Genomic DNA, 25,274 nt, shown 5'->3' on the forward strand with positions numbered 1-25,274 from the left:
AGTGATTATTTATAATTAATTCCAACTCGCAGAAAATTGCCTTCTAAATTCTAAATCTAAACCCCTTCCATTGAGGTCTGAGGAGCGACGTCTCGTCTTCGCATCTCGATGGTTGCTCGAGCGAGCCTCCTTTCGAGATTTGTAAAATTTCTAGTGTACCCACCCATAGAAACTTTTAATATATATAGCTAATATTTAAATGAAAACATTTTAATATCATCCAATATCTCCATACAAATTAATCATTCTTTCTTTTATCCTCAGACAAATTTGCCCCTTCCTTTTAAATAAAGAAGAGAAGTCTACAACAAATTTTAAAAAAAGTGAAGAAAATTGAGAAGCCCTTAACTGATAAGATTGTTACATGAACACAACAACAGGAAGCTACGTACCATAATCAAAATCATATGTTAGTTAGCTTGTGTCATTATCGATCTCTTCATCTTTGAGCGATCGATCGATGCGATGAAATTCTCAAACAAAATTAACCACCCTGAATTATATTCACCTTGTATCTCTAGCTATTATTCTACATGTTTTCACTGTGACTCTTAATTATATCCTTCTCTCTGTTTTTGTTTTAGAAATAATTGGCAGTGGACTCTAATTTTAATTATACCCTTCTCCATCTCTCTTGCGCACTCGGTGTTGATTAGGAACAACTTTAATTATTGCATTGTTTCTTCATTTTTTGAGAGAGAAGCTCTTAAACAATACTAGCGATCGAGTATGCAGTACATACTAGTATCTAGTAAATCATTCTACAATACATTACATAGGACAACGCATTTAAAAATTCCTAATCAATTAACTTGAAGCAAATGAAAAAGTATGCATTTTAACTCTACTTAAGTAGTTCTTTAAAAAACCTAAAATGTTCCTGATTGAGAGTCTCTTCTATCTTCAAATGAAAAAGTATTATTCGTATAGGTCTGAGTTGCCTTGGGATGACCGACCTGATGTTTGAGCCCAGTTTGCCATTACAGTGCATCGTTTTCTTCTAACGAAGTAATTTGCCGAAATTTTTATTAATAGGAAATTAATTAAATAAATATTCAAATGAAGAACGAATCTGAGATTTTTCGAGAGATAGGGAAAACGTGATAGTTTATAACGTCCTCTAGCCATTATAGACTATCACGGCCAGGATTAATGATACTAATCACCGTTGAAGCTTCGAGAACTCTTCGGGTTAGTTCCAAACTGAATTTTTTTGTGGTTTAGAGCTTTCTCAAAGCCGTTTTAGTTGTTAACAAATTGAATTTGAGTGGTTAACAGGTTTATAAATCAGATAAATTCAAACCCGTTTTAGATTTAACGACAGAGAAAGCTCTAAACCGCAAAAGAATTCAGTTTGAAACTAACCCGAACACTATTAGAATAATCGTTTGTTGCATGTCCAACACCAGTTTGTTGCATGGTAGAGACGGCCCATGCAAAAGAAATTGCGTTTGCTGACTTTTTAAACTTGTTGCATGCGAATCCCCATGTAACAGGTATCACATGCAATTGTGTGAAGTGCAACCATGCAATTGTGTGATGTTCAACCATGCAAATAAGTTTTGAAGGTCAGATATTATAATTAATTCGAGGTTCATGCAACAACTCAACTCCATGGCCATGCAACTACTTAAAAATTTAGTAGATATTATATTTAATTAAAGGTCCATGCAACAACTCAACTCCCTTCTCATGCAACTACTTAATCACTTAGTATATATTATATTTTATTAAAGGTCCATGCAACTACTTAACCCCATGGCCATGCAACTACTTAACCTCATATTTATATTATATTTTATTGAAGGTCCATGTAAATAGCCAACTATCATTCGCATATAAATAGTCTGGACTAAAAGCTCCAAACAATTGCATGAGCTTAGCCATGCAATATTTTATTTACTGGAGACAGATTCATTTCTATTTATTTGATATCTCCTTTTTAATGAAGCTTTTAATTAAAATTTACAACAACATGAACAAGTATAAAATATGTGTACAAAATAATGGAGAAACAAAAATAATTGTACAAAATATGTGTCAACACACATACAACTTTTGATCACCAATATTAAAACTCTTAATTAGAAAATCAAATATCTTAATGGTGCATAATTTTTTAGATCAAGTGATTTTCTACCTAGCTAAAAAAATAGTAAAAATTTTCCAAAAAATGTAAAATTTGGTCTCCAAACACTTATTAATATGGAGAACAAGATGAACGGTTCCGATCGACCGTTAGGATTTTGAAAACTTGAATATTGAGTCGTAGCACCGTAGGTCTCTATGCTATCCATAGCACCCAAGCCTTACTATATATATATATATATATATATATAGAGTTGGGCTACGGTGCTATGCATATATAGGATTTTTTTTTTAAAATGGAATTCATTTAAATTATTTCAACGGAACAAGCCTTCTTTAGTTGGATTTTCGAAAACTAGCCTCCACCGATCCCTAGGATCGGTGCAGCAAAAAAAATCCAACCTACACCGGTCCTAGGGACCGGTGGAGCCAATTTTTATTCATTTTCGCATCCAGTAGAGTATTGCCACAGAAAATCAATATTTTTTCTGCACCGATCCGTAGGATCGGTGGAGGATTCTTTGTAATCAATATTTTTTTTGCCCAAGACCGTGGGGTCTTCACTTTTTTTTTTATTTTTTTTTATAAAACAGAAATTTTTTAAATTTTTTTATTTTTTGTATTAAAATATTAGAAATGTTGAATATATTTCTTTGAAAATAGATGAAATACAATATAATTTGATTTATTAGAAAGACTGCAACAAATAACCCGGATCAATATTTTTTAGGTCGGATTTTTCGCGGCTGTAAGAAAAATTAATATATTTCTTTATGTGTTATTGGAAAAAAATAAAAATGCTTAGATTCTGAGTTATTGATCCCGGTTCAAAAGTCACTTCTAGGTAATCCAAAAAATATTGTGATCCTTCTAGTACATTTAATTTATGAAAATTGTATCTATTTTTGAAAAAAAATAAAAACTTTAAGTTATTCAATGATTGTTATTCAAAAAGAATTCTCAAAATAGATACAACATTTCATAAATTAAATGTACTAGAAGGATCACAATATTTTCTGGATTACCTAGAAGTGACTTTTGAACCGGGATCAATAACTCAGAATCTAAGCATTTTTATTTTTTTCTAATAACACATAAAGAAATATATTAATTTTTCTTACAGCCGTGAAAAACCCGACCTGAAAAATATTGATCCGGGTTATTTGTTGCAGTCTTTCTAATAAATCAAATTATATTGTATTTTATCTATTTTCAAAGAAATATATTCAACATTTCTAATATTTTAATACAAAAAATAAAAAAATTTAAAAAATTTCTGTTTTATAAAAAAAAATAAAAAAAAGGTGAAGACCGTGGAACCCCACGTTCTTGGACACATTTTTACAAAGAATCCTCCACCGATCCTACGGATCAGTGCAGAAAAAATATTGATTTTCTGTGGCAATACTCTACTGGATGTCAAAATGAATAAAAATTGGCTCCACCGGTCCCTAGGACTGGTGTAGGTTGGATTTTTTTTGCTGCACCGATTCTAGGGATCGGTGGAGGCTAGTTTTCGAAAATCCAACTAAAGAAGGCTTGTTCCGTTGAAATAATTTAAATGAATTCTATTTAAAAAAAAAAATCCATATATAGTGTCATATTGTGCTATGCATTTTTTAACCGTATGATCGGCTTTAATATCCGTGCTGTGATGAATCGTTGTAGCGCTTAGACGGAACGCAAAACTTGAAAATTAGCCTCCGCCTCCGTTAACTTTTAATCTCGTCCCTCTGTCTTCCCCAAATTCAAGTCTCTTCGTCTTTTTACCAAATGCAACTAAAAGTGCCCCTAAATTTGACCAAAATGCACCACGTGTCATCTCTTCAAATAATTCCACAAAGAGAAAAGAAAAGATCTAATAACTGGATGCATTTATGTACATGGCACATGCAGCTATTAACAAAATAAAATTAATGCAAATGAATACAACTATTTACGATCAATTGCAGCTTGGGCTTAAAGCCTTAAACTGTTACTGTAGCAGTACCGTATGTTTTGATGTATACCAAAATCGTACGAAAGGCATCGTACACAGAAACACTAGAGATGGAGGAGGGAGAGAGCCACCAATTGCAATAGGTTCATGCTCGATCCAAACAGCGGCAGCTGAAACAAGATTGTGAAGCTCCTTGAAGCACAAGAATAAGAGTGAGAGAGAGAGAGAAAAGGCGATGGCAAGAGAGAGCAGCTTGGTGGGGGGGGGGGGGGGGGGGGGGGTGGGGGGGGGAGAGAGAGAGAGAGAGAGAGCTCAAGGGGAGGAGGCGCAAGAGACCTAGGCTGGGGGTTGAGCCGCGAGAGAGAGAGGCTAGCGGGGTGGAGCGAGATTCACGAAATTCATCTCAAGAGAGATCGGTTTAATCGATTTTCGTCTCCCTTTCTAAAATAAATCAGTTACGAGAGATGGGTTTAATTAATTTCCGTCATCTCCGTTTCTAAAATAAATCAGCGCACCATCACAGCACGGATATTAAAACCGATCATACGGTTAAAAAATGCATAGCACAAGATGATACTATATATGCATAGCACCGTAGCCCAACTCTATATATATATATATATAGGATTTGGCTAATATGCTATGGGTTGCATAGAGGCCTCCCGTGCTACAGCTCAATATTCGAATTTTCAAAATCCTAACGGTCGATCCGAACCGTTTATCTTGTTCTCCATATTAATATGTGTTTGGAGACCAAATTTTACATTTTTTGGAAATTTTTTACTATATTTTTAGATTTATTGAATATCGTTGTTTTTTTATGGTCCAGATTTGTCTGAAAAATAGTGATTTTCAATAAATCTAAAAAAAAATAGTAAATTTTTTTCAAAAAATATAAAATTTAGTCTCCAAACACATTAATATGGAGAACAAGATGAACGGTTCGGATCGACCTTTAGGATTTTAAAAAGTCGAATATTGAGCCATAGCACAGGAGGCCTCTATGCAACTCATAGCACCGTAGCCAAGTCCTATATATATATATATGTATTTTGTTGAATTATTTACAGGTATGATACACCGAATATATATATGTCGTACCGCCTAAAATTTTTATGAAATCATTTATGTGCGGATTTTAGAAAGAATTAGAATATAAGGAGAAGGAGAAGGAGAAGGAGAAGGAGAAGGAGAAGGAGAGAAGAAGATAATGTGAAATTGTGAATAGAAGAGATCGAATTGCCAAAGCATGCAAGTAGCAAACTCTATAATGGAAGATAAAAGGAACGATAATGTGATTCCATTTTATGGATTCTTTTTCATACTTTAATTTAATTTTCATCTTTTCGCCGTGAATTTTTCTAAGAGTACATGTCAATCATATTATTTGTTTCAATGATTGTTGTACTTGAAATTATCCGCCAGTCAATATACCCTGCACTGACTTTTGAACCAATCACTGCCACGTGGCATTCACTTAACAAACCGCTATCTTTCCTTTTCCTTTTCTTTTATTTATTTAAATCTTTGTTTTGCTAAATATACTTCTTATAAAGCGACCCCAAAGCTACATAAATAGAATACTCCCATTTCTTCTCCAACTAAGATTCAAAATGCAGTGTTGATCTTCATTTCAAAGAGAAGGAGACATTGGAGCTCCTTTCAGTTCAAAACATTGTATTGTTTAGAAGAAAAACAAAATTTTAGCAAAAATTTCTCATGCTTTGCTTAATTTAATTCATGCCTTGGCTTGGACTGAAGGGAGCTCCTATTTCTCGTTCTTTTCTTTTCATGCGATTTGGATTTCTTTTGAATTAAATGCACTGTAAAGCTTTTTTTTTTTTTTTTCAAAATTTTTATCATCTCTTGTTTGGTTCTGCAAACTTCGCTATAACAGACAGAGGAAAATTTCATAAATATAAAGTTAGGAACAGACAATAAATCTCCTTTTGTCCTTTCTTTTCAGCTTAGTCTCCATTTGTTAATATGATTATTTCTTTTAATACATCACTTGAATTTATTTGTACTAAATTACCCGAGTAGAACTTTTAAAAAAAAATCTCCATATTGAAAACCCCACTTAATTTATTTTTTATTTTGAAAAAAGTTAGTAGGTAATATCTTATTGTTGTCAAAAAGAAGGATTCCTCTCTTTCTAGTTATTATGTTATATTATATATATTATATATATATTTGTAAGCCCCACCCATTGAATTCCCTAGTTCGTAGAGATAATGTCAGTATCTTGATTTGTGAAGTTGAATTAGTGTGAGCCATTACATATTTTGTTTGTTTATGTATTATTTTGCTACTTGAAAAAAATAAACAAGGCCATCACGAGGAAAATTGAAGTATGAAATAGAAGTCAAACAGAATATTCCCAAGTAACTTCAAAGAATTAAATTGTGCTTGATTAAAAAAAAAATTGTGGTTGAATATTTTAATATTTGGTTGAAATAATTTTTGCACATCCAGCTGTCATTGCTTGTGAAATTTAAGACCGGACTTGGAGTTGGAGCTGTACGTGCGCCTGTACCGGTGGGTGTTATTTTTAATAATAAGTTTGTTTGACGAGGTTGAGAACTTGAGATACTGAATTAGTGATTAGTATATATTATATTATAACTACAGGGACTATATTGTAAAACAATAATTACGGAGGAAAGGAAGTGGGGATGTGAGACGGATCCAACGGCCGGTGTGCAACCCACATCTGAGTGTATTATATACCTTCGGATGGGGCTCTAAATGTATGGAGTCCGCATCGTCTGCATTAACTCAAAAAGATGATACCTACCGTCCGATTGTAAACGGAGTCCATCCGGCCTCCGCCTAAAACATAGGGGGTCATCAATATTAGTGCGGATTTAATTCGCACGAACTTAAATGCTGATCGGACAGTCTAGATGTATTAACTCAAAAGATTCCTTTTTGAGTTAATGCAGAGGATACGAATTCAAATGTATGAATCTGGTGTGAACACGCTAACGCTTTGGGCACCGTTCAATCCATCCCTATCGGACAGTCGAGATTGAAACTTGTCACCTTCTCAGTTCTCATTCTCATTCTCATCTCCTTTTTGCTAACACCACCTTTTCTCCACACTCTCTCTCTCTGCCTTCTCTGCCTTCTCTGCCTAAGGAGTAAGGAATAAGGATGATGCAGGAACAAGGAGCCAACTCGCTCCCTTCTAGTAGTGAGAGATCTTCGAGTTCAGTCCCACCAATGGAGGTTAAAGGTACGAATTTTTTTTTTTTTTTTTAAATTTTAGTAATTTAGTGGATATATTTAAAAGACACGTCTCCTTTGTCGCTTTTATGGTTTAAAGTGGAACTTGAGAATTACCTCATAAAATTAACATTATTATTGCGTTGTTATTCAAAAGAGGTTTAAGAGCCTTTTTGCGTGCATTCATACAATACAATAGATATTTCTGTCTATTTATTTAACCTGCTGGTAGAGAGTAGAGACGTATTGACCTTTCTAACAATTGTAACTCGATTGATATCCAGAAAAAGTATAGGCCGAAGCAGTAGTCTGTCTAAATTTCAAGAAGTTGTGTTTTGGGTTTTTGTTTTGGGGGAAGGAGAGGGGGGAGGCTACAGGGATATTTAGATAAGTTTAGGGTCTTTCAAGCATGCATGCAAAATTGTCAGTTTCGCACCTCTCTCCATCCAGTGCTGAAAGTGTCATGTTGCATTATTATCAGGTGGGGAGAGTGATGAGGAGATTAGAAGAGTGCCGGAGTTGGGATCTGAGCTGGTGGGACCATCCTCGTCAGGTGCTGAGGTGGGTTCTGCTGACAGGCCAGTCCGGGCCCAATCGTCAGCCACTGCTACCCAGTGCAGGAGAGGCCGTAGCCCTGCTGATAAAGAGCACAAGCGCCTCAAAAGGTCTTTAAAAATAGGAGGGATTTAAGTAAAACAATATATGACAAATGTTATTTTGCCAATCTTACCAATAGATTCTCAGAAAAATTCAAATAAAACTTAAAATTGATAAGTAACATTATAAGCATTTTGTTGGACATTTATATAGGCTAACCATCAAATTTCATGCAATTTAATTTCATGATGCATCAAGGCTGTTAATTTCGGACCGTTGAAATTTTAAGCCACTTGATGTAAAGTGAAAGAAACATCAAACTAAATCTCATCATATTTTATAGACATGATATGTGAATAATATATTTTAACATACATCTAATCTCATCATATTTTATAATGTTGGTATTCAAAATATATTTTTTTATATTGCCAAGCTCATTAAATAATGAATTGTCATGTGATCCTCCCTCTTAAGAAATAATCTTTGCATTCATACCCCTCCCAGAGTTGTCTCCCCAGCTGCTATTATTTTGAAGGGCAGTTCAAGTATACATCTATTTTGTGGCACGTGTATTTATATTTGTGGCATTTATGGTCATTGAAATTGTCCCAATTGAAATATTGAATTTTTGAATGTGCATTCATTTATTTTACTATATATGGTGTATGTCAAACTTGGAACTTATTTGATCATCCATCAATAAAGCCGTTAAAACTTAAAACTCAAATGTTGAGAATTTCGAATCATTTGATGGAAATCTAAACAATATTTGCATTTGGCCGAAATTTGGTACATTCCCTATTTTAAACAATGGACGCTGACCCACTAGGATGGGTCATAAAAGAATGATATACAATAGAATTACTCTTATTTTTAAAGTAAAATGGTTGGCCCCAAGCCTTTACTGGTTCAGTTAGATCCAATGGCTGGTATTTCCAGAATTTCAAGTGTGGCTGTTTTTTTTAATCCAAATTATACATATAGTGATGTTTTTCAACACATATGGGGTCTTCTTTGTAGTATATTTCTTAATACAAAGATATTTTACAAATGAGAAACTTAGGCTATTTGTGAACCAAGCAAAATTTGAAATAAGTGTATCAAATCAATCTGATGTGTTAGCAGTTTGAGAAATTCTGGTGTCAAAGCCTGATCCATGAATACGTTGGTTTGGGTTGGGTGAACAAGTTCTGTTCATCTAATTGGACTATCAGTGTTTTTAATGAGTTAACTCTTATTCTTCCTTTTTTTTTTTTTTTAAATTTTTAAAAGGTTGTTGAGGAATAGAGTGTCGGCTCAACAAGCTCGGGAGAGAAAGAAAGCATATTTAAATGATCTTGAGGCAAGAGCTACGGATTTGGAGAAGAAAAATGCTGAGTTGGAACAGCGTGTCTCCACTTTGCAGAATGAGAACAACATGCTGAGACAAGTACATGTTCTTTTCTTCTGTTTACACATTTTTTGTGAAGTAATTTACAGAATGGTCCTTGAAGTATCCTGTCTTTCCTTCCTTAGTCCCTGAAAGCCAGGAGATGTTGTTTTTTATCCTTGATTATTGCATTCTGTGAAATTACTCTTAAACCAAAATGAAAATAGATGAAACTTTAGAGATCATCTATGTCATAAACTTGTTTATTGTTTGGTAGATTTCAAGAACTTACAGTGTGCACAATTGTTGTTTTGTGTACGCCGCAGATACTGAAGAATACAACAGTTGGAAGAAAAGGATCCAGTGCCAGCAGCATTTCCAAGGCAGAAGGCAATTAATATTTGTTTTGTTTTGATGTGTAACAGTTGGAACTTTGTAATAGGATTTTAGATTACCTTTAGTGGTATTCATTGTATATTTTATGGAATGTATCTCTAAATAGAAAAATAATTAAATTTAAATTGAAAATGTTACAAGTCTTACAGTTGTTTGGTTCTTCTATAGATGTTCTATGGTGGCGTTTCATCTATGGTCTCGATTGTTTTAAAGACACATAGATGTTGCTGCCTACATGGCTACATCTAACATCTCTACTTTCAGAACTCAGAAGGGGTTTGCGGGTTAGACGAATTGTTTTAAAGACACATAGATGTTGCTGCCTACATGGCTACATCTAACATCTCTACTTTCAGAACTCAGAAGGGGTCTGCGGGTTAGACCCTCTCGATCGGCAATTGAACATTTGAACTTGCATCCATCTAATCAAGGAGCAGGACTATTTTTTCATTACAACCTTTCTGGTGACATGCACTGACACAGAGCATGATCCATTAGTCTTCCATATTTTCCCTTGAAATCCAATTCCTTACCAAAACTCCTAATTGTGGTTGAACCTGTTAGAGACTCACTAAATTGTTGGATTATTGGAGCCTCGCACACACCTACTAGTCTCGACAATTCTCTTGCTGTTTCTATGTAATATCTCTGCTTAGAATAATGAATTGTATGAGCAAGTCATCAATTCCTAAGTTTTCTAATCCATATATGTAGAAACTTAAATTAATCCCATTTTGGACCTCTTACACCAATTGTACTAGGAAATTATTTTTGACAAAGAAAACAGGGTCTAGTCCTTTTTTCATTAATCATTTTGTAGTTACAAGAGAAATGTAACCAAAATAAGAAAACGATTCTGCTCAAAATATTTGAGCATAAATAAAATATGGAAATTAAATAAAAGAAAACAACATATTAATCTGTAAATATAATATAAAATTGTATAATAATTGCCTACTAATTAATAAGAGCCAGTCTTTAGTCTAGCGGCTAGGGGCAATACCTTTCATTTGAGAGGTTGCAAGTTTGAAACAATGATGGGAGGGAATTCCTCATGGATATTTTAAGTTAGTTGGTTTGGTTCTTATCTTTATCTCAAAAATAAATAAATAAATAAATATATACATGATTGCCTAGTAACTGACAAAATCATAACTTTCGAATAATAACCTAACACCTGGAAATAACACACTTAGGAAACTATATATAGAGAGAGAAAAGTAGATTTTAAAAATAAGGAAAAAATAGGATAATTTTTATTTAATTGTCAAATAAATGTTTACAAATCCTCACAATAAAATAGAAGTTGCCTGGCACTAGACACATAGGGCAGTCACCGGAAGAAACACAACAAACACTTGCCATACAATTTGTGACATAACAGTTATAATAGCAAGAAGTTGTATGATTGTAAATGCACAAGAACCAAGCAGATATGGCATGCCTGTATCAACTGTACTCTGATCTGTCGTCGCCTGTGTGAATTAATGATAAATACTCAGTATTGTGTCCAGTAAATTACCACGTACAGTACTAATGAGAGTTGTCCCTTTGGAATTGTAGTGTTTTCTTTTTCAGTAGACCCAAAATCCTACCTTCCCTTTCTCTCTCTCTTCTTCTTGTACGAGTTGTCCCTTTGGAATTGTAGTGTTTTCTTTTTCTAATGACATCCCCTTCTTGGTTTTCTGATTTGAACTGGATGCATCCAGTTCATTCAGCCAAAAGGAGTCAAGCTCTGACAATGCGTTTTTGTGTGCACATACAAGTTCCATAAACTCCTGGCTAGATTGAAGTAATTCATGGTATTTGCCTGTTTGTGCTATTTTTCCCTCTTTCATTACCTTCCAAGAAAAAATAAAGTTGGTTAGTACGCTTTGAAAGAAACATCCCTAAGAAAGAAATACCAGAAGAAAATTTACCAAGATGAGGTCTGCAGCTGGTAAGAATTCGACTTGGTGTGTGACATAGATCACGGTTTTTGATGCCAGAAACCTCAATAAGCGTTCCTACAAAATTTATAGAAATGTAGAATATTGGAATCTTCATTCAATTTCAACCTACAGCTAGAACTGAACCTAAGATAAAAACGTGCATGTAACATATGTTGACAATTAGCGTCAGGATTAAACATTTCTTTCTTATACTCTAATTATCTTTCTTTATGGTTGTCGGCAATTGTCATTTTTTTTTTGTACTTTGATTATCATAGTGCACAGAATTGCAGTACATGCAAATCCTAAATAAGTTCAAAAAAGTGAAACAAAAAAAACGATTTACCTTGAAGACATGCGACCCAGTATGTGCATCAAGAGAACTAAATGGATCATCAAAAAGAAATATATCGGCATCCTGGTACAGAGCCCTAGCTATCTGGATCCTCTGCTTCTGGCCACCACTCAAATTAATCCCTCTTTCACCAATAATTGTCTGATCTCCATGTGGCAACATCTGCAAATCTTTGTTCAAGCTACATGCCTGAAGCACATTGTCATACCTGTTAGTTTGTAATAATCTAGAAGTCAATAATACGATAATTTATCATATAAAGTTTTGTTCATGAATTGGATGTTTAATTATATATCATTTTGTTGCCATGAGTATTATTGAATTATGGATCATTTCGAGTTCATTACTGGAATTGTGAAACTCCATAATAAAGATGATATATATTCTTAAGAAGTCACTAGCCGAGGTAATTAGCAGGAACACTAATTAACCGTTACTATGTTAGTATGTGGATTAAAAGATGGTTAAGTTTTACAAAACATTGACACGAGATGTCATTTTAATCACATAGATACATGTTCTAGGAACATGGTATTTGATAGACCCCGAATGAAACATTAAATAGAATTGTGTTCGTGTCATTAATGTTTTCATTTAGTGTCAAGTTCTACAGTATGAGGTATTCATCGTTCCTACTAAGAGATGTGTATGTGTGAGTGTTATCTAACACTGTCGGTAAAAAACAGTCATAACGGTAGCACTTCCATATGATAGCTTAGCTGAGGAAGTGATGGTTTACCAAAAGTAATATTGTCCCTCGTATTTTGTACGAGCTATAGCATCACTGGGCCCCTTGATAGAGTAAGATTATCTGCTAGCAGTATAATTACAAGAGTAATTATATTTGATAATATGCTCAAGATCAAGAAAAGATTAAGTTTGTAAGGATGACACACACCTACCTTGAAACTGATCTGATAGCTATGAGACGAAAGAATTGACACAAGTAAAATAGTTTACTGGATCGTGATATTGTACAGTACAGCATCATCTGTGTAATTGGATGGTCATAGTGCATTCTGCCAGGTGCCTCCTATGATTATAGAAGTTAAAACAGTTTTAATTCTATTTACCAACATAACACGGATCCTATTGGGTCACACCATATAGGAGCTACTCGGAGAATCTTGTTGATTAATTATAAATTGATTATGATTAATAATAAGATGGTTATAATTAATTATACGTGTTATAATTAAATTATAAATGTCATATAAGATGACAAGCAAAAACAAAGGTTAATTTATAAACGTACACGTTACGTTGTATAAAAGTTACCGAAACAAAAAACCGCAAAAAATATAATTGTTCAGAATAATTATATGGATGTTAATTGAATTCGAGCCAAGGGCATTTTGGTCTTTTTACATGTCATCCTTATCCACATGACATGTCATCATCCTTATCCACATGGCATGTCATCATTCTTATCCACCGAGGGTATTTTGGTCGAGTCATTCCCAGATGTCGCTCTTCTCGCTTTGCTGCATTCCAATTAGAATTTGGAATCAAGGTATAAATATGTTATATTAATCTATTTAATTGGTAAGTAGATTAAAGTTTTAGAAATCAATCATGGAGTAGATCTGTAAAATGATTAAATTGGGTTGTGATGCCAAAGGAATACTGAAGGTGGACCTCCTTGGAAAGTTTCCTGACATACCCCGTTTAATCCTTGGCTTAAGTTAGAAGTAAAATTTTGTTTTATATTCTTTCCGCATCTTAAGCAAATAAATGGATTTGAACAGTCAAAACCCCAACAGACTTAATCAATGGGTTTGAACCGTCAAAACCCAACAATACCGATCCCTATTCATCTCTATACCAAACAAAATGTTATCCTGAATCTTGCCACTCTGTATCCATGGCAACTGGCTGACATACGCAGTTGAACCCCACAACTTAACCTCACCAGATACTTTTGGCATTTCACCAAGTATACTTAGCAGCAAGCTCGACTTACCAGACCCCACCGTACCACACAATGCAACCCTTGTCCCATGCAACACCCTAAAATTCAAATCTTTTAATGTCGTTACCTCACTCTCGAAGTCCCATGAGAATGTACCATTCTGCACCTCAATTGCCACCTTGGAGCTCCCTTTGGAGGCCCTATGTGTGACATCATTTGGCAAGTCCTCCCAACATAAGAAAGAACTTATTCTATCCAGAGAAACTTTTGTTTGAATTAGCACGGAAATTGTGTCAGGAAGGCTATATATCGGCCCTTGCAACACCACAAATGTAGCCAAGGCCGAGAGAACCTTACCTGTGGAAAGCGGTATACCCATAACCATGCAAGCCCCAAAAGTGACGACAGCTACAAAAGTTGGCGTTCCCCAGAAGAAAATTGTCACACCAGCGTCCACATAGAGAAGTTTTTTTAGCCAGCTTGCCTCATTTTTTCTCAAATTGCAGATTTTTTGAAGAAATTTCATTTCCCACCCCTGGAGTTTTAGAATCCTCATGTTCCGCAGAACTTCTGAGGTGACTTTCATGCGTTCATCTTTAGCCCCCATCATTTTATCTTGATAATTCTCTTCTATACGGCTGAGTGGTATATTAGCGAGCATGATCGTAATAGTTGCAGCTAGTGCAAAATACCGATGCGATGCCAAGGCTTGAGTACAGTATGGTCAATGCGAGACTGATTTGCATTGGCACCAGCCAGATTTCATGGATGTACTAAGTGAAGTTGATGACTCGATTAGCATCTACACTCATGATGTTTATCATCTCACCAATCGTATGGCTTTGTCTCGACTGGCTGGATAGAGTGAGTCCCTTTTGGTATATGGTGCCAACAAGAGCCGTTCGTAACCGTACCCCAACTTGTTGCAATTGAAAGCCGCAATGCGTCGAAGAGAGACATTCAAATATCTTGGCAATGATAAATGCAAATACCAACAAGTAACCTTGTTTGGGAAACCGTTTTGTACCATTTAGGTATTGCACAAAGGAGTCAATCAGGTATGGGCCCACATAGGAAGAGAGGTTGGTGACAATCTCATAGATAGCAGTTATGATAATTTCCTGCAGAAAAGTGAAAATTATTGCTTTGACGACTTTAAAGGCTGTGACTCTACCATTAGCACCTGTTTGGGAGTCTAGCTTGGTTTTGAAGATAGGTAAGATGCCATTGGTTGAATCTCTCTCATCTACCATTGGTATGTCTTCCAGTTCCAAAGTTTTTCTGTAGCCAAGAGAGAGCAAGGGACTGATCCAAGAGAATGTAAGACAGGTGAAGAATCCAGCATTGGTATACAGAGAGGAATTTTTTGAACCACTACTAGTATTGTTGCTGTTGCTGCTGTTACAGGTTCTATTTAGAAGAGGTTCTTGGAGAAGTGAATCAGGTTCTCTGGCTTTCCGTGTACCAAAAATACCAGCATAGTTAAGCAACAAGGCCATGAAAAATGACCCGAAATCGAGGACCCAGAAATGTGCCCCGACAATTGCATTATTTTGCAAGGAGAGGATATGTAGAACAAGAGAATATAGAGATACGAGTAGAAAGAGACCAAACAATACTCTTAGTGAGACAGGAAATTTCTTTTCACTCAATCTTCCAAATTCAAATTCCATGTAGCAAGAGAAGAGAAACCAAAAGATGGTTCTGATCACCGAATCCAATTCAATTAGAAAATCTGAATTAGACCATAAATAATTGAAAACAGAGAAGAGTAAGTAGAACAAACCAAGACCAAGAGAGGTGTGAAAGGTCAATTTGTAATACAAGAAATCATTGTTCTCTACATTCTCTGTGGACCTCTCCTCCTTAAACCTTCTACAGAGCCAAACCAGAGAGAGAAAGAGAAAGAAAGCTACATGCAGCGAAACAGAGAAATAGTACAAACTGCTGGGTAGTAACAAGAACCCAAGATCAATTAATAGGTAAACAGCCATTTATTTTGAGCAGAGGAGCTAGAGGGATTAGACCTTGTTTTAGTGTTTTCTTTTCATTTATTTCTATTTTCTCTTCTCCTCCTTTCTGTATTGGTTTACATATGAAAAGAGAACATGAAACAGGGAGAAATCAAAGTAGTTCTTTGAAGAGCAAAAATCACAGCCATGTTTGAGTAGAAAATGAAGAAGAAAACAGGAAAAAAAAATGTAAAATTCCAACCTCTCTTCCAGCAAATTTTTCCTTCTTTTCTCTTCAGAGAGTATTACAAAATAAGTAGTACATGAGAGAACGGAAAGATCTGTTTTTTTGTTTTTGTTTTTTTTTTGGTGCGAGTTGCAGCACACAGCTTTTGCATCGGTTTTGGTTAGCCGGAAATAGGGCTGTAAATGAGCCGAGTTTGAGCGAGTTACCTCCAACTCGAACTCGGCTCGTTTAATAAACGAGCGAGCCAACTCGAGTTGAGATAGTAATAACGAGTTGTAGAGCCAACTCGAACTCGGCTCGTTATCAACTCGAGTTAGCTTACAACTCGTTTATAACTCATTTAACCAGTGATAGTATTACAACACAAGTTCAAACTAAGTTCGTTATCAACTCGAGTTGGCTCACAACTCGTTTAACCAGTGATAGTATTACAACACAAGTTCAAACATATTTTGCACGAAATCTCAAAGCACAAATAACAGTCTAGAGATTCGGATTTGATTATTTTGGAATTTAGTGTGACCAATAATTTGCAACTCGAGTTATAAATGAGCGAGTTGGGGCCAACTCGAACTCGGCTCATTTATTAAACGAGTTGGCCAACTCGAGTTGTAAATGAGCTGAGCTATAAATGAGCCGAGTTAAACGAGCTGTAAATGAGCAAGTTACGAGCGAGTTACGAGTTCGAGCTTTTTTTGCCCAGCCCTAGCCGGAATGAAACCAGAAGAAACATATACAACTTTTTAAGTTGAATATGGATGACTTCAAAACATTTACTTTGACCATGAAGATAATTTATAAAAAAAATAAAAAATTACATGAGTTCAAAGTACCACTATTTTTTTCTCCATGATTCCTTTATTTTTAATCTGCTAATAATAAGGAAAAATTAAAAATCATATGACAAAACAAATTGTTAGATGGGATTAAAATATTGTTAATCAGTAAGTTAAAAAATTAATGTTCAGAAATTATTCACATAATAATATTTTCACAAATTCTTAGTACAAATTAAAATAAGTCGAAATATTATAATATTTTATATATGCATAGAGATAATTATATAAATCATATCAAATAATTTCATTTCTACATTTCAGTTTAATTTTAGGAGGATATTCATGTATACCCCTCAAAAACTTTGAAATTATGTATTTCCTCCTCTAAATTTTATAATATCATATTTACCCTTCTAAATTTCAAAAACTCACAACTTTACCTGTTCGCACAAAAGTATGCTTACAAAGTCTCAGGTACAGCTAGCTGTACCCGTTTAAAAACCTTGAATCAACTCTCGTCTAAGACTGCAAGTGCACAGTCCTATCCGTATAGTATAATCAGGTATCGATCCTCAGGGACGGTATAATTCGACTCTGGATTCCTACTAATCTGAGTTAGGTACTAGAAGTGACAAACTTGGGTTGAATACGTTTCAATTTCTAAATTCAATAACAGAAGATTGCAAAAGAAAATAAATGTTTGTTTCAGTCAATTTTAAAATGATGTTTCCAGGGTTTCAGATTTCATCCTCAGCTTTACCTCTCTGGACCCTCACTCGACTCGCATGCTCTCGCATGCGACCCTAGTGACGCGACCCGCATGGTCTCCCATGTGACTCGCGTGGTCCTCGAGTGAATGCAGCATTCCACCTGTTTCTGAGTTATTCGATTGTGCAAGGTTCTACTGACCCTACCTAAGATTCCTGAGCCTCAACTCTCGTTTATTAGCACCAGAAACCTAGTAAGGAATTGCAATTTCACCTTCTTAGATCTACAACTTTCAACTCTCGTTTATTCGTGTTCAATCTAAGTTAATTGATCGGTTTGCTAAAGGTATCCACTATCTCTCAATAAATGGAAATCTCACCTTTCGGTTCAATTGATCTATCTTTTCAGATCTCTAACCTACCTCAAGTGCTTGATTAAATTGCAAGAAGGATCAAAGTCAAGATATTAGAAGAGATGCAAGAAACATTCAACAATAGACAATCAAGATTCAAACAATCAAAATCAAGCAATGAAAGAATAATACTCAATCAATTGATCACAAGAACAACTCAAATTCAAATTCAATACATACAATCAAAGCTTTAGACTACATCAACCCTAGAAACAAGAAAGATCTACTCAAACAACATCATAAAAGAAGAGAGAAGAGAAGAGATCATGATAGAACCCAATGTAGCAATCTAGCAAGGATCTTCCCTTCTTTCTTGATCAACACTCCAATTCTTGAGGTTTTGAATCTTCAAATTCGGAACTCCCCCCTCTGGTGGCAGGGGTGGTCTATTTATAGACTTTTCAAAACGAGTATTCCAATTCTGGGCCTTTATTGGGCCTTTGCTGTCTGCTCTGGAGACTCGCGATGCGACCAACGTCAGGTCTGATGCTACCCGCATCGACTCTGATGCTACCCGCATCGACTCTGATGCTACCCGCATCGACTCTGATGCTACCCGCATCGACTCTGATGCTACCCGCATCGACTCTGATGCTACCCGCATCGACTCTGATGCTACCCGCATCGACTCTGATGCTACCCGCATCGACTCTGATGCTACCCGCATCGACTCTGATGAGGGTCGCGTCAGATGTGATGAGGGTCGCGTGCAGAGTCTCAGAATTCAGTAACTTCCCTGATTTCGCCCGTTTTCTTCAAAATAAGAATGAAATCGCAGCAGTACCACATTCTATGGATATTCAATGTAAAATACACGATTTGGTGGTTTAAAACGCAGATTTTGGTACATGAATTGGTCGGAACAATAGATCAAATATGGAGATTTAATTGTCTTTTATATTAAAACTCATTTTAAATTTATGAAGTTCTCAATTTATCCTTCATTAAAAAATAAAAAGCAAGAGCATTTTTCAAAAAAAAATATATCAATTTTCTAATTGATCAGTTTTGAAGAACAAATATGTTATTTCTTTACTTCTAACGCTTACACAAACATTATCTAAATGTTATTGTGTTAGTGACAAAAGTAGAGAAAATATGGATCATCACAACTGGGAGGAAGTATGGATCATCCATTGCATATTTAATAGTAGGTGTCAATTCTGATTATATAATTTACTTCTTGTTCTTTCTGGCGGATTTTATTTGTCTAAAATTAGACTTAATTTGGACAATCTGAAATGGATAGCACAGATCTTACAAGAAAAGAAATTAAGTAAATTAAGTTACCGAAACATAAATTTTAATTAGATCTCTAATTAGAGTGAGGCTATGGTAATATGTATAGTGCGGATTAGTCTCTATCAGAGATGGAGTTAAACTTTCAAACTATAGAGGTTAAACTTCAATAGAGAATAATCATATAAAATTTTCATGACAATTTACTCTAAATTATATATAAAATTATACATAAATACAAAAAGGGGTCAATTGACCCTCATTCACTATTAATGCCTTCACCCTTGGTCCGCACTAAAAATTAATATTTTCGTTTTTCAAAGTTTAAATAGTCAATTTGAATCATTCAACATGATTTCCATATGAATTTATAGATCAAATTTTACTTTATTCTTTACAAAGAAAATAGTATTTTTATATATAGGTAGAAAATAATTCATTCTAAAAATTGTAGACCATTCATAAGTACTGACTTTATACCTATCTAAAAAAAAAGGGTAAAATAATTCTAAAAATATAAAATTTAGTCTTCAAGTAGATTTTCATCTGAAAATCATATTGAATGAATTAGATCGATTATTTAAATTTTAAAAATGAAGATATTAATCCATAGTATGAATCAATCCACGCTATACATATAGTACCATATATATAGTCTCACTTCTCAAGTTAACATATTACATTAACAAAAAAAATGAGTGGGTCTAAAGTACATATGTAATTAATATTTTTGATAATCAGAACGTTATTCGATTAAATTATATTTGTAGATGTATTTTGTATAATTAATTACTATCTTTTTTTTTAACAATTTTGATTGATGAAGTTATTATTCGGTAAAGATTTGAATTGAATAAAGTTCCGTAAGGATTCAAACCATATAATAAAAGCATATTTACAACTTCATTTTTTGCGTTGAACAATATTAGTTTGGAGGTCAGTGGAAAAATGTGAAGTTGATATACTATAAAAAAAAAAAAATTAATTGATTCATGCATGTTGTTATACAATTAATATTCCTGAAATACAGAAAGAGCGAATTTTACAAGAAATTAAGAGCGAATGCGGAGTCTAGCTATGAGATAGAATTTTGCAAACTGGAGAATATTAATTTGACGGGATTAGTTAAAATATAAAGTTGAAAAATATAAGACAAAAATATCTGATGTATGCAACAATTACGTACTCAAATTGTTGTTTATTACGAAAAAAAAATGAATGCTGGATGTTGAGAAAATAGAGCTGATATTGTATCTTTTGTGTTTAATAGAAACTCTAGGGATGTATATGTAATTTTACATAATATATGGACTGTTTTGTAACTTTGAAATATTTTGATAGAAATAGATGAGGCGTCAGAGAGATGAATTAACTCTTTGAACCCTCTTTCACTCGTTCTTTCCTTTTTATTCTTTACTGTGTTCTAAAACCCTAGATTCATCATGGTATCAGAGCACTCGATCCAACTCGATTAAACTTTGTTTCTTACCTCAACTCAACTGGAGAAGGGAAGTGAAAGCTGATTTGGTGAAATCGCGAAATTGAAGGAAGTCACTAACCTGGGTGAAGTCGCTGAGCTAGCTGGTTCCATTGAAGCGTGTAGTCGCTGGGTGAGAAACCAGAATCACAAAAAAAAAAAAAGGAGAGGGGAAGCACGGACTAGAAGAGGACCAGAAGGTGAGAAGCGCTAATTGAAAGTAGAGTCGCTCAAAAGAAGACAGAGCGGTCTGAAAAGTGCTGATTGAAATTGCTCCAAGAGCAGTGTGTTTTTATTTTTTGGTCCCAAGTCGTGCACTCAGGTAATATTCTGAATTTCTCTCGAAACTGATAAGATGAGCTCAGAAACTGTCAACACCTCTGGTCCAACCACTGGGACTGGACCTAGTACCAATCCTGCCCAGGTTGTATATCATGGAGATCTGACATCTATTAAATTTAATGGATTAAATTATTTGGACTGGTCAAGAGCTGTGATTATAGCATTAGGAGGACGTAGATTACTTGGATATGTTAATGGAGAGATAAAGGCACCAGCTGAAACAGATGCAAAATATTCTGACTGGAGAGCAACCGATTATGGTGTTATGGCTGCCATAAACAATACTATATTACCCGAGTTGGGAAGGAATTTCCTAGGTGCAGCAACTGCAAGGGACATGTGGTTAGCAATTGAGACAACTTATTCCCACAAAGGGGATGATGCGAAGTTGTTTGAAATCAAGGAGAGTATTCGAAAATGCACTCAAGGAAACCGTTCAATGCAAGAGTACTACTCAGAACTTCAAGGACTATGGGATGAACTTAAGGTATGTGAAAAACCATGTCCAAATTGTGTTCAAACTGGAGAGAAAAATAAAGTATTTGATTTTCTCATGGGATTAAACCCTGAATATGAAAGTGTGAGAAGTATGGTATTTGCTCAGTTATCTCTTCCACCAATTGGGTCAGTATATTATGCTATTCAGTGAGAGGAAACAAGGAAACGTATGATGAAAGTATTCGTTAATGTGGCTGAAAAGGTAGGAATGGTGGCAGAGTATGGATCTGTAAGAGGTCGAGGTAGAGGTTTCAACCAAGGAGGAAGAGGACGTGGTAGATCCTCAAGTGATCGTGATAAACTCAAGTGCTCTCATTGTGGCAAAATGAGGCACACCAAGGAAGAGTGTTGGGATATAGTTGGAAGGCCACCTCATATTGGAAGAGGAAAAAGAGCCTTCAATGCTGCTGGAGAAGGTGCATCCCAGACAATAGGAATGCAAGAATATCAAGAGTTAAAGAGACAACTTGATGAGTTAAAAGTTGGTCTCTCCGGGTCTCAACTCGGAATGTCTCAACCCCTTAATGCACAACAAAGGTTTCAAGCATCAGCAAACTTAACATCCTCTAGTGGAAAATGGGTAATAGATACTGGTGCCACTTATCACTATTCTGGTATGAAGCATTTTTTCTCAAATTTCCACTTATATAATCAGCCCAACTCAATGACCATTGCTGATGGTTCATCAATTCCAATTATTGGAAAAGGATCCATTTCTACCCCTATTGCCACACTCAATTCAGTTTCATTTGTACCTAACTTACTAGTCAATCTCCTCTCCATAAGTGCCCTTACTAAAAGCTTGCCATGTAGTGTAACTTTCTTTCCAAATCATTGTATTTTTCAGGACTTGACGACGGGCAATCTCCTTGGGAGTGGCTATGAAGAGAATGGATTGTACTATCTTGAAGATTCAAGAGTCAAGACTTCATCTTGTGGGTTAGGTTGTTTTAAATCAGAAAGTTTAGAACTTCTTCATTGTAGGTTAGGTCATTTGCATCCTACGAAGTTGTGTATTTTGTTTCCTGAACTTTCAAAGACAAATGAAGAATTTAAATGTACAATTTGTGTTAGAGCTAAACAAGTTAGGAGTCACTATCCTATAGTCAGTGATCATTGTACTACTTCTTTTGAAATTATTCATAGTGATATTTGGGGTCCATCTCCTGTTGCATCTATTTTTGGATATAAATATTATGTTTGTTTTGTGGATGATTGTTCTCGTTATACCACTATTTTCTTGATAAAATCAAAGAGTGAAGTTGCCTCAATTTTTCCAATATATCACAAGATGGTTCAAACTCAATATGGTGCAACTGTCAAGATTTTGAGAAGTGATAATGGAAGAGAGTATCTCTCTTCTGAACTTCAGAAATACTTGGAGTTTCATGGTATTAAGTCTCAAACAAGTTGTCCCTATACTCCACAACAAAATGGGGTAGCTGAGATAAAGAACCGACATATTCTTGAGGTAACTCGTTCTCTTATGATCGGTATGAATGTACCAAAATATTTGTGGTCTGAAGCAATGCTCACTTCTGTGTATTTGATAAATCGAATGCCTTCAAAGACCCTTAATGGAAAGACACCACTTCAAATTGTTGATTCCAAATCGATATTATTTTCCATACCTCCAAAGGTCTTTGGTTGCATTTGTTTTGTTCACACAAAAGGAACTATGCATGACAAATTGGATCCCAGAGCTATCAAATGTGTCTTTACAGGATATTCAAATTCTCAAAAGGGGTACAAGTGCTTTGATCCTATCACCAAGCGTAGATATGTTTCAATGGATGTCACTTTCTTTGAAAATCAGCCATATTTTAATTCTGATGAAAACCATTTATGTAAAGACCTAACTAAAAATGAAGAAAAATTCTTTTTCCCGAGTCAATTGGAGTATATCTTCAATCCAAACACTACAGAAAGTTTGTTTAAAGAAGATAAAGAACCTAAACCCACTGAGATGAAAGTCTATACAAGAGGCAAACGTGGAGTGGTACTTCCAAACTCTTCAAATGTCACTGAACAAGGAGGTGGCTCGAATCAAGATCCGAAAAATATAATGATGGACAAGGAAAGTGACACACATACCTTGCCACATGATCTTGACCTACCCATTGCTCATCGAAAAGGTAAACGAGACATCAAATTTCCAATCAATAAATATGCCTCATATTCACATCTATCTAAACAGCTTCAACCCTTTATAGCCTCATGTGATACAGTATGTATTCCTAGAACTACTAGAGAAGCTTTGGAATCTAATGCTTGGAGAAAAGCAATGGAAGAAGAGATGTATGCTCTTGAAAAGAGTGGGACATGGGAAATCTGTGAACTCCCAAAAGGCAAGAAGACTGTTGGCTGTCGGTGGGTGTATACCGTTAAATTTCGGCCAGATGGTGAAATTGAGAGGTACAAAGCTAGGTTGGTTGCTAAAGGGTATACCCAAACACAAGGGGTGGACTATGATGATACTTTTGCTCCGGTGGCAAAATTGTACTTGGTACGTATTTTACTTTGCATTGATGCTTGCAAAAAGTGGGAACTTTATCAGTTAGATGTGAAAAATGCTTTCCTTCATGGATCTTTGGAAGAAGAAATATATATGGATCAGCCACCAGGTTTCAAACTTGAGGGCTTGGTTTAGGGTTTAGGGTTTAAGGAAATCACTATATGGTCTCAAATAGTCACCTAGAGCTTGGTTTGCACGATTGAGTTATATCATGATCAGTTTGGGATATGTACAAACACATTCAGATCATACTGTGTTTGTAAGAAGGGGTGAGAAGGTTTTTTTTTTAATTGTTTATGTTGATGATATAATGGTGACAGGAGATGATGTTGAGGAGATAAATAGATTGAAAGAAAAATCTAAGAAGTGAATTTGAGATCAAAGATCTAGGTAAGTTGAGATACTTTCTTGGAATTGAAGTGTCTCGTTCAGAAAATGGTATTTTCATATATCAAAGAAAATATACCCTTGACTTGCTAAAAGAAACCGGAATGTTGGGTTGTAAAACGGTAACAAGTCCCATTGAACCAAACCATAAACTATGGGACAAAACAGCTAGGCCATTAGAAGATCCAACTGTTTACAAGAGACTAATTGGCAAGTTATTATATTTGACAATTACACGACCCGATATAACCTATGTTGTTAGTGTTCTTAGTCAGTTTTTGCAAAATCCCTCACATGAACAGCTACAAGCTGCTTATCGGGTTTTGAAATATCTAAAACGGGAACCAGGAAAAGGTCTTTTGTATTCTCATGGAGATGCTCTAAACATTGATATATACACTGATGCTGATTGGGCTGGTAGTACCATTGATCGGAGATCTACATCTGGTTATTGTACTTTCATTGGTGGTAATCTAGTCACTTGGAAGAGTAAGAAGCAAAAGGTTGTTTCCCGATCAAGTGCAGAGGCAGAATACAGAGCTATGGCAAACGGGACATGTGAGGGCATGTGGATAAAAACATTGCTTGATGAGTTGGGATTTAAGGTAATACAACCAATTCCTTTATATTGTGACAATCAAGCAGCTCTTCATATTGCTAGTAATCCTGTTTTTCATGAACGAACGAAGCACATAGAGGTGGACTGCCACTTAGTGCGTGAGAAGTTTGTGAAGGAGAAAGTGGTGAATCCAAAGCATGTGAGATCTCATGAACAACTAGCAGATGTGTTCACGAAAGGGTTGTCTGGAAAAAGGATAGAAGAGATATGCTCCAAGTTGGGCATGATAAACATCTATGCTCCAACTTGAGGGGGAGTGTTGAGAAATAGAGCTGATATTG

At 35.2% G+C, this 25,274-nt stretch overlaps 2 protein-coding genes and 1 pseudogene across 2 annotated transcripts; 2 read left to right on the plus strand and 1 right to left on the minus strand.

Annotated features, from left to right (window-relative positions):
- The first annotated feature begins 7,106 nt into the window (after window positions 1-7,106).
- LOC144568804 (transcription factor HY5-like) lies at window positions 7,107-9,752 on the plus strand. The gene is made up of 4 exons (XM_078319197.1): window positions 7,107-7,265; window positions 7,737-7,920; window positions 9,128-9,284; window positions 9,551-9,752. Exons 1-4 carry the CDS (start codon window positions 7,184-7,186, stop codon window positions 9,620-9,622), a joined length of 495 nt encoding a protein of 164 aa, XP_078175323.1. The 5' UTR covers window positions 7,107-7,183; the 3' UTR covers window positions 9,623-9,752.
- Window positions 9,753-11,683: 1,931 nt separating this feature from the next.
- On the minus strand, window positions 11,684-15,820 carry LOC144568620 (ABC transporter C family member 3 pseudogene; annotated as a pseudogene).
- A 5,167-nt stretch (window positions 15,821-20,987) lies between these two features.
- On the plus strand, window positions 20,988-21,623 carry LOC144568621 (uncharacterized). Its single transcript, XM_078318994.1, has one exon. It carries the CDS (start codon window positions 20,988-20,990, stop codon window positions 21,621-21,623), a length of 636 nt encoding a protein of 211 aa, XP_078175120.1.
- The last annotated feature ends 3,651 nt before the right edge of the window (window positions 21,624-25,274 follow it).

This window comes from Carex rostrata, chromosome 17 (assembly GCF_964058835.1).
Source record: "Carex rostrata chromosome 17, lpCarRost1.2, whole genome shotgun sequence".
In the NCBI taxonomy this organism is placed as follows: Eukaryota; Viridiplantae; Streptophyta; class Magnoliopsida; order Poales; family Cyperaceae; genus Carex; species Carex rostrata.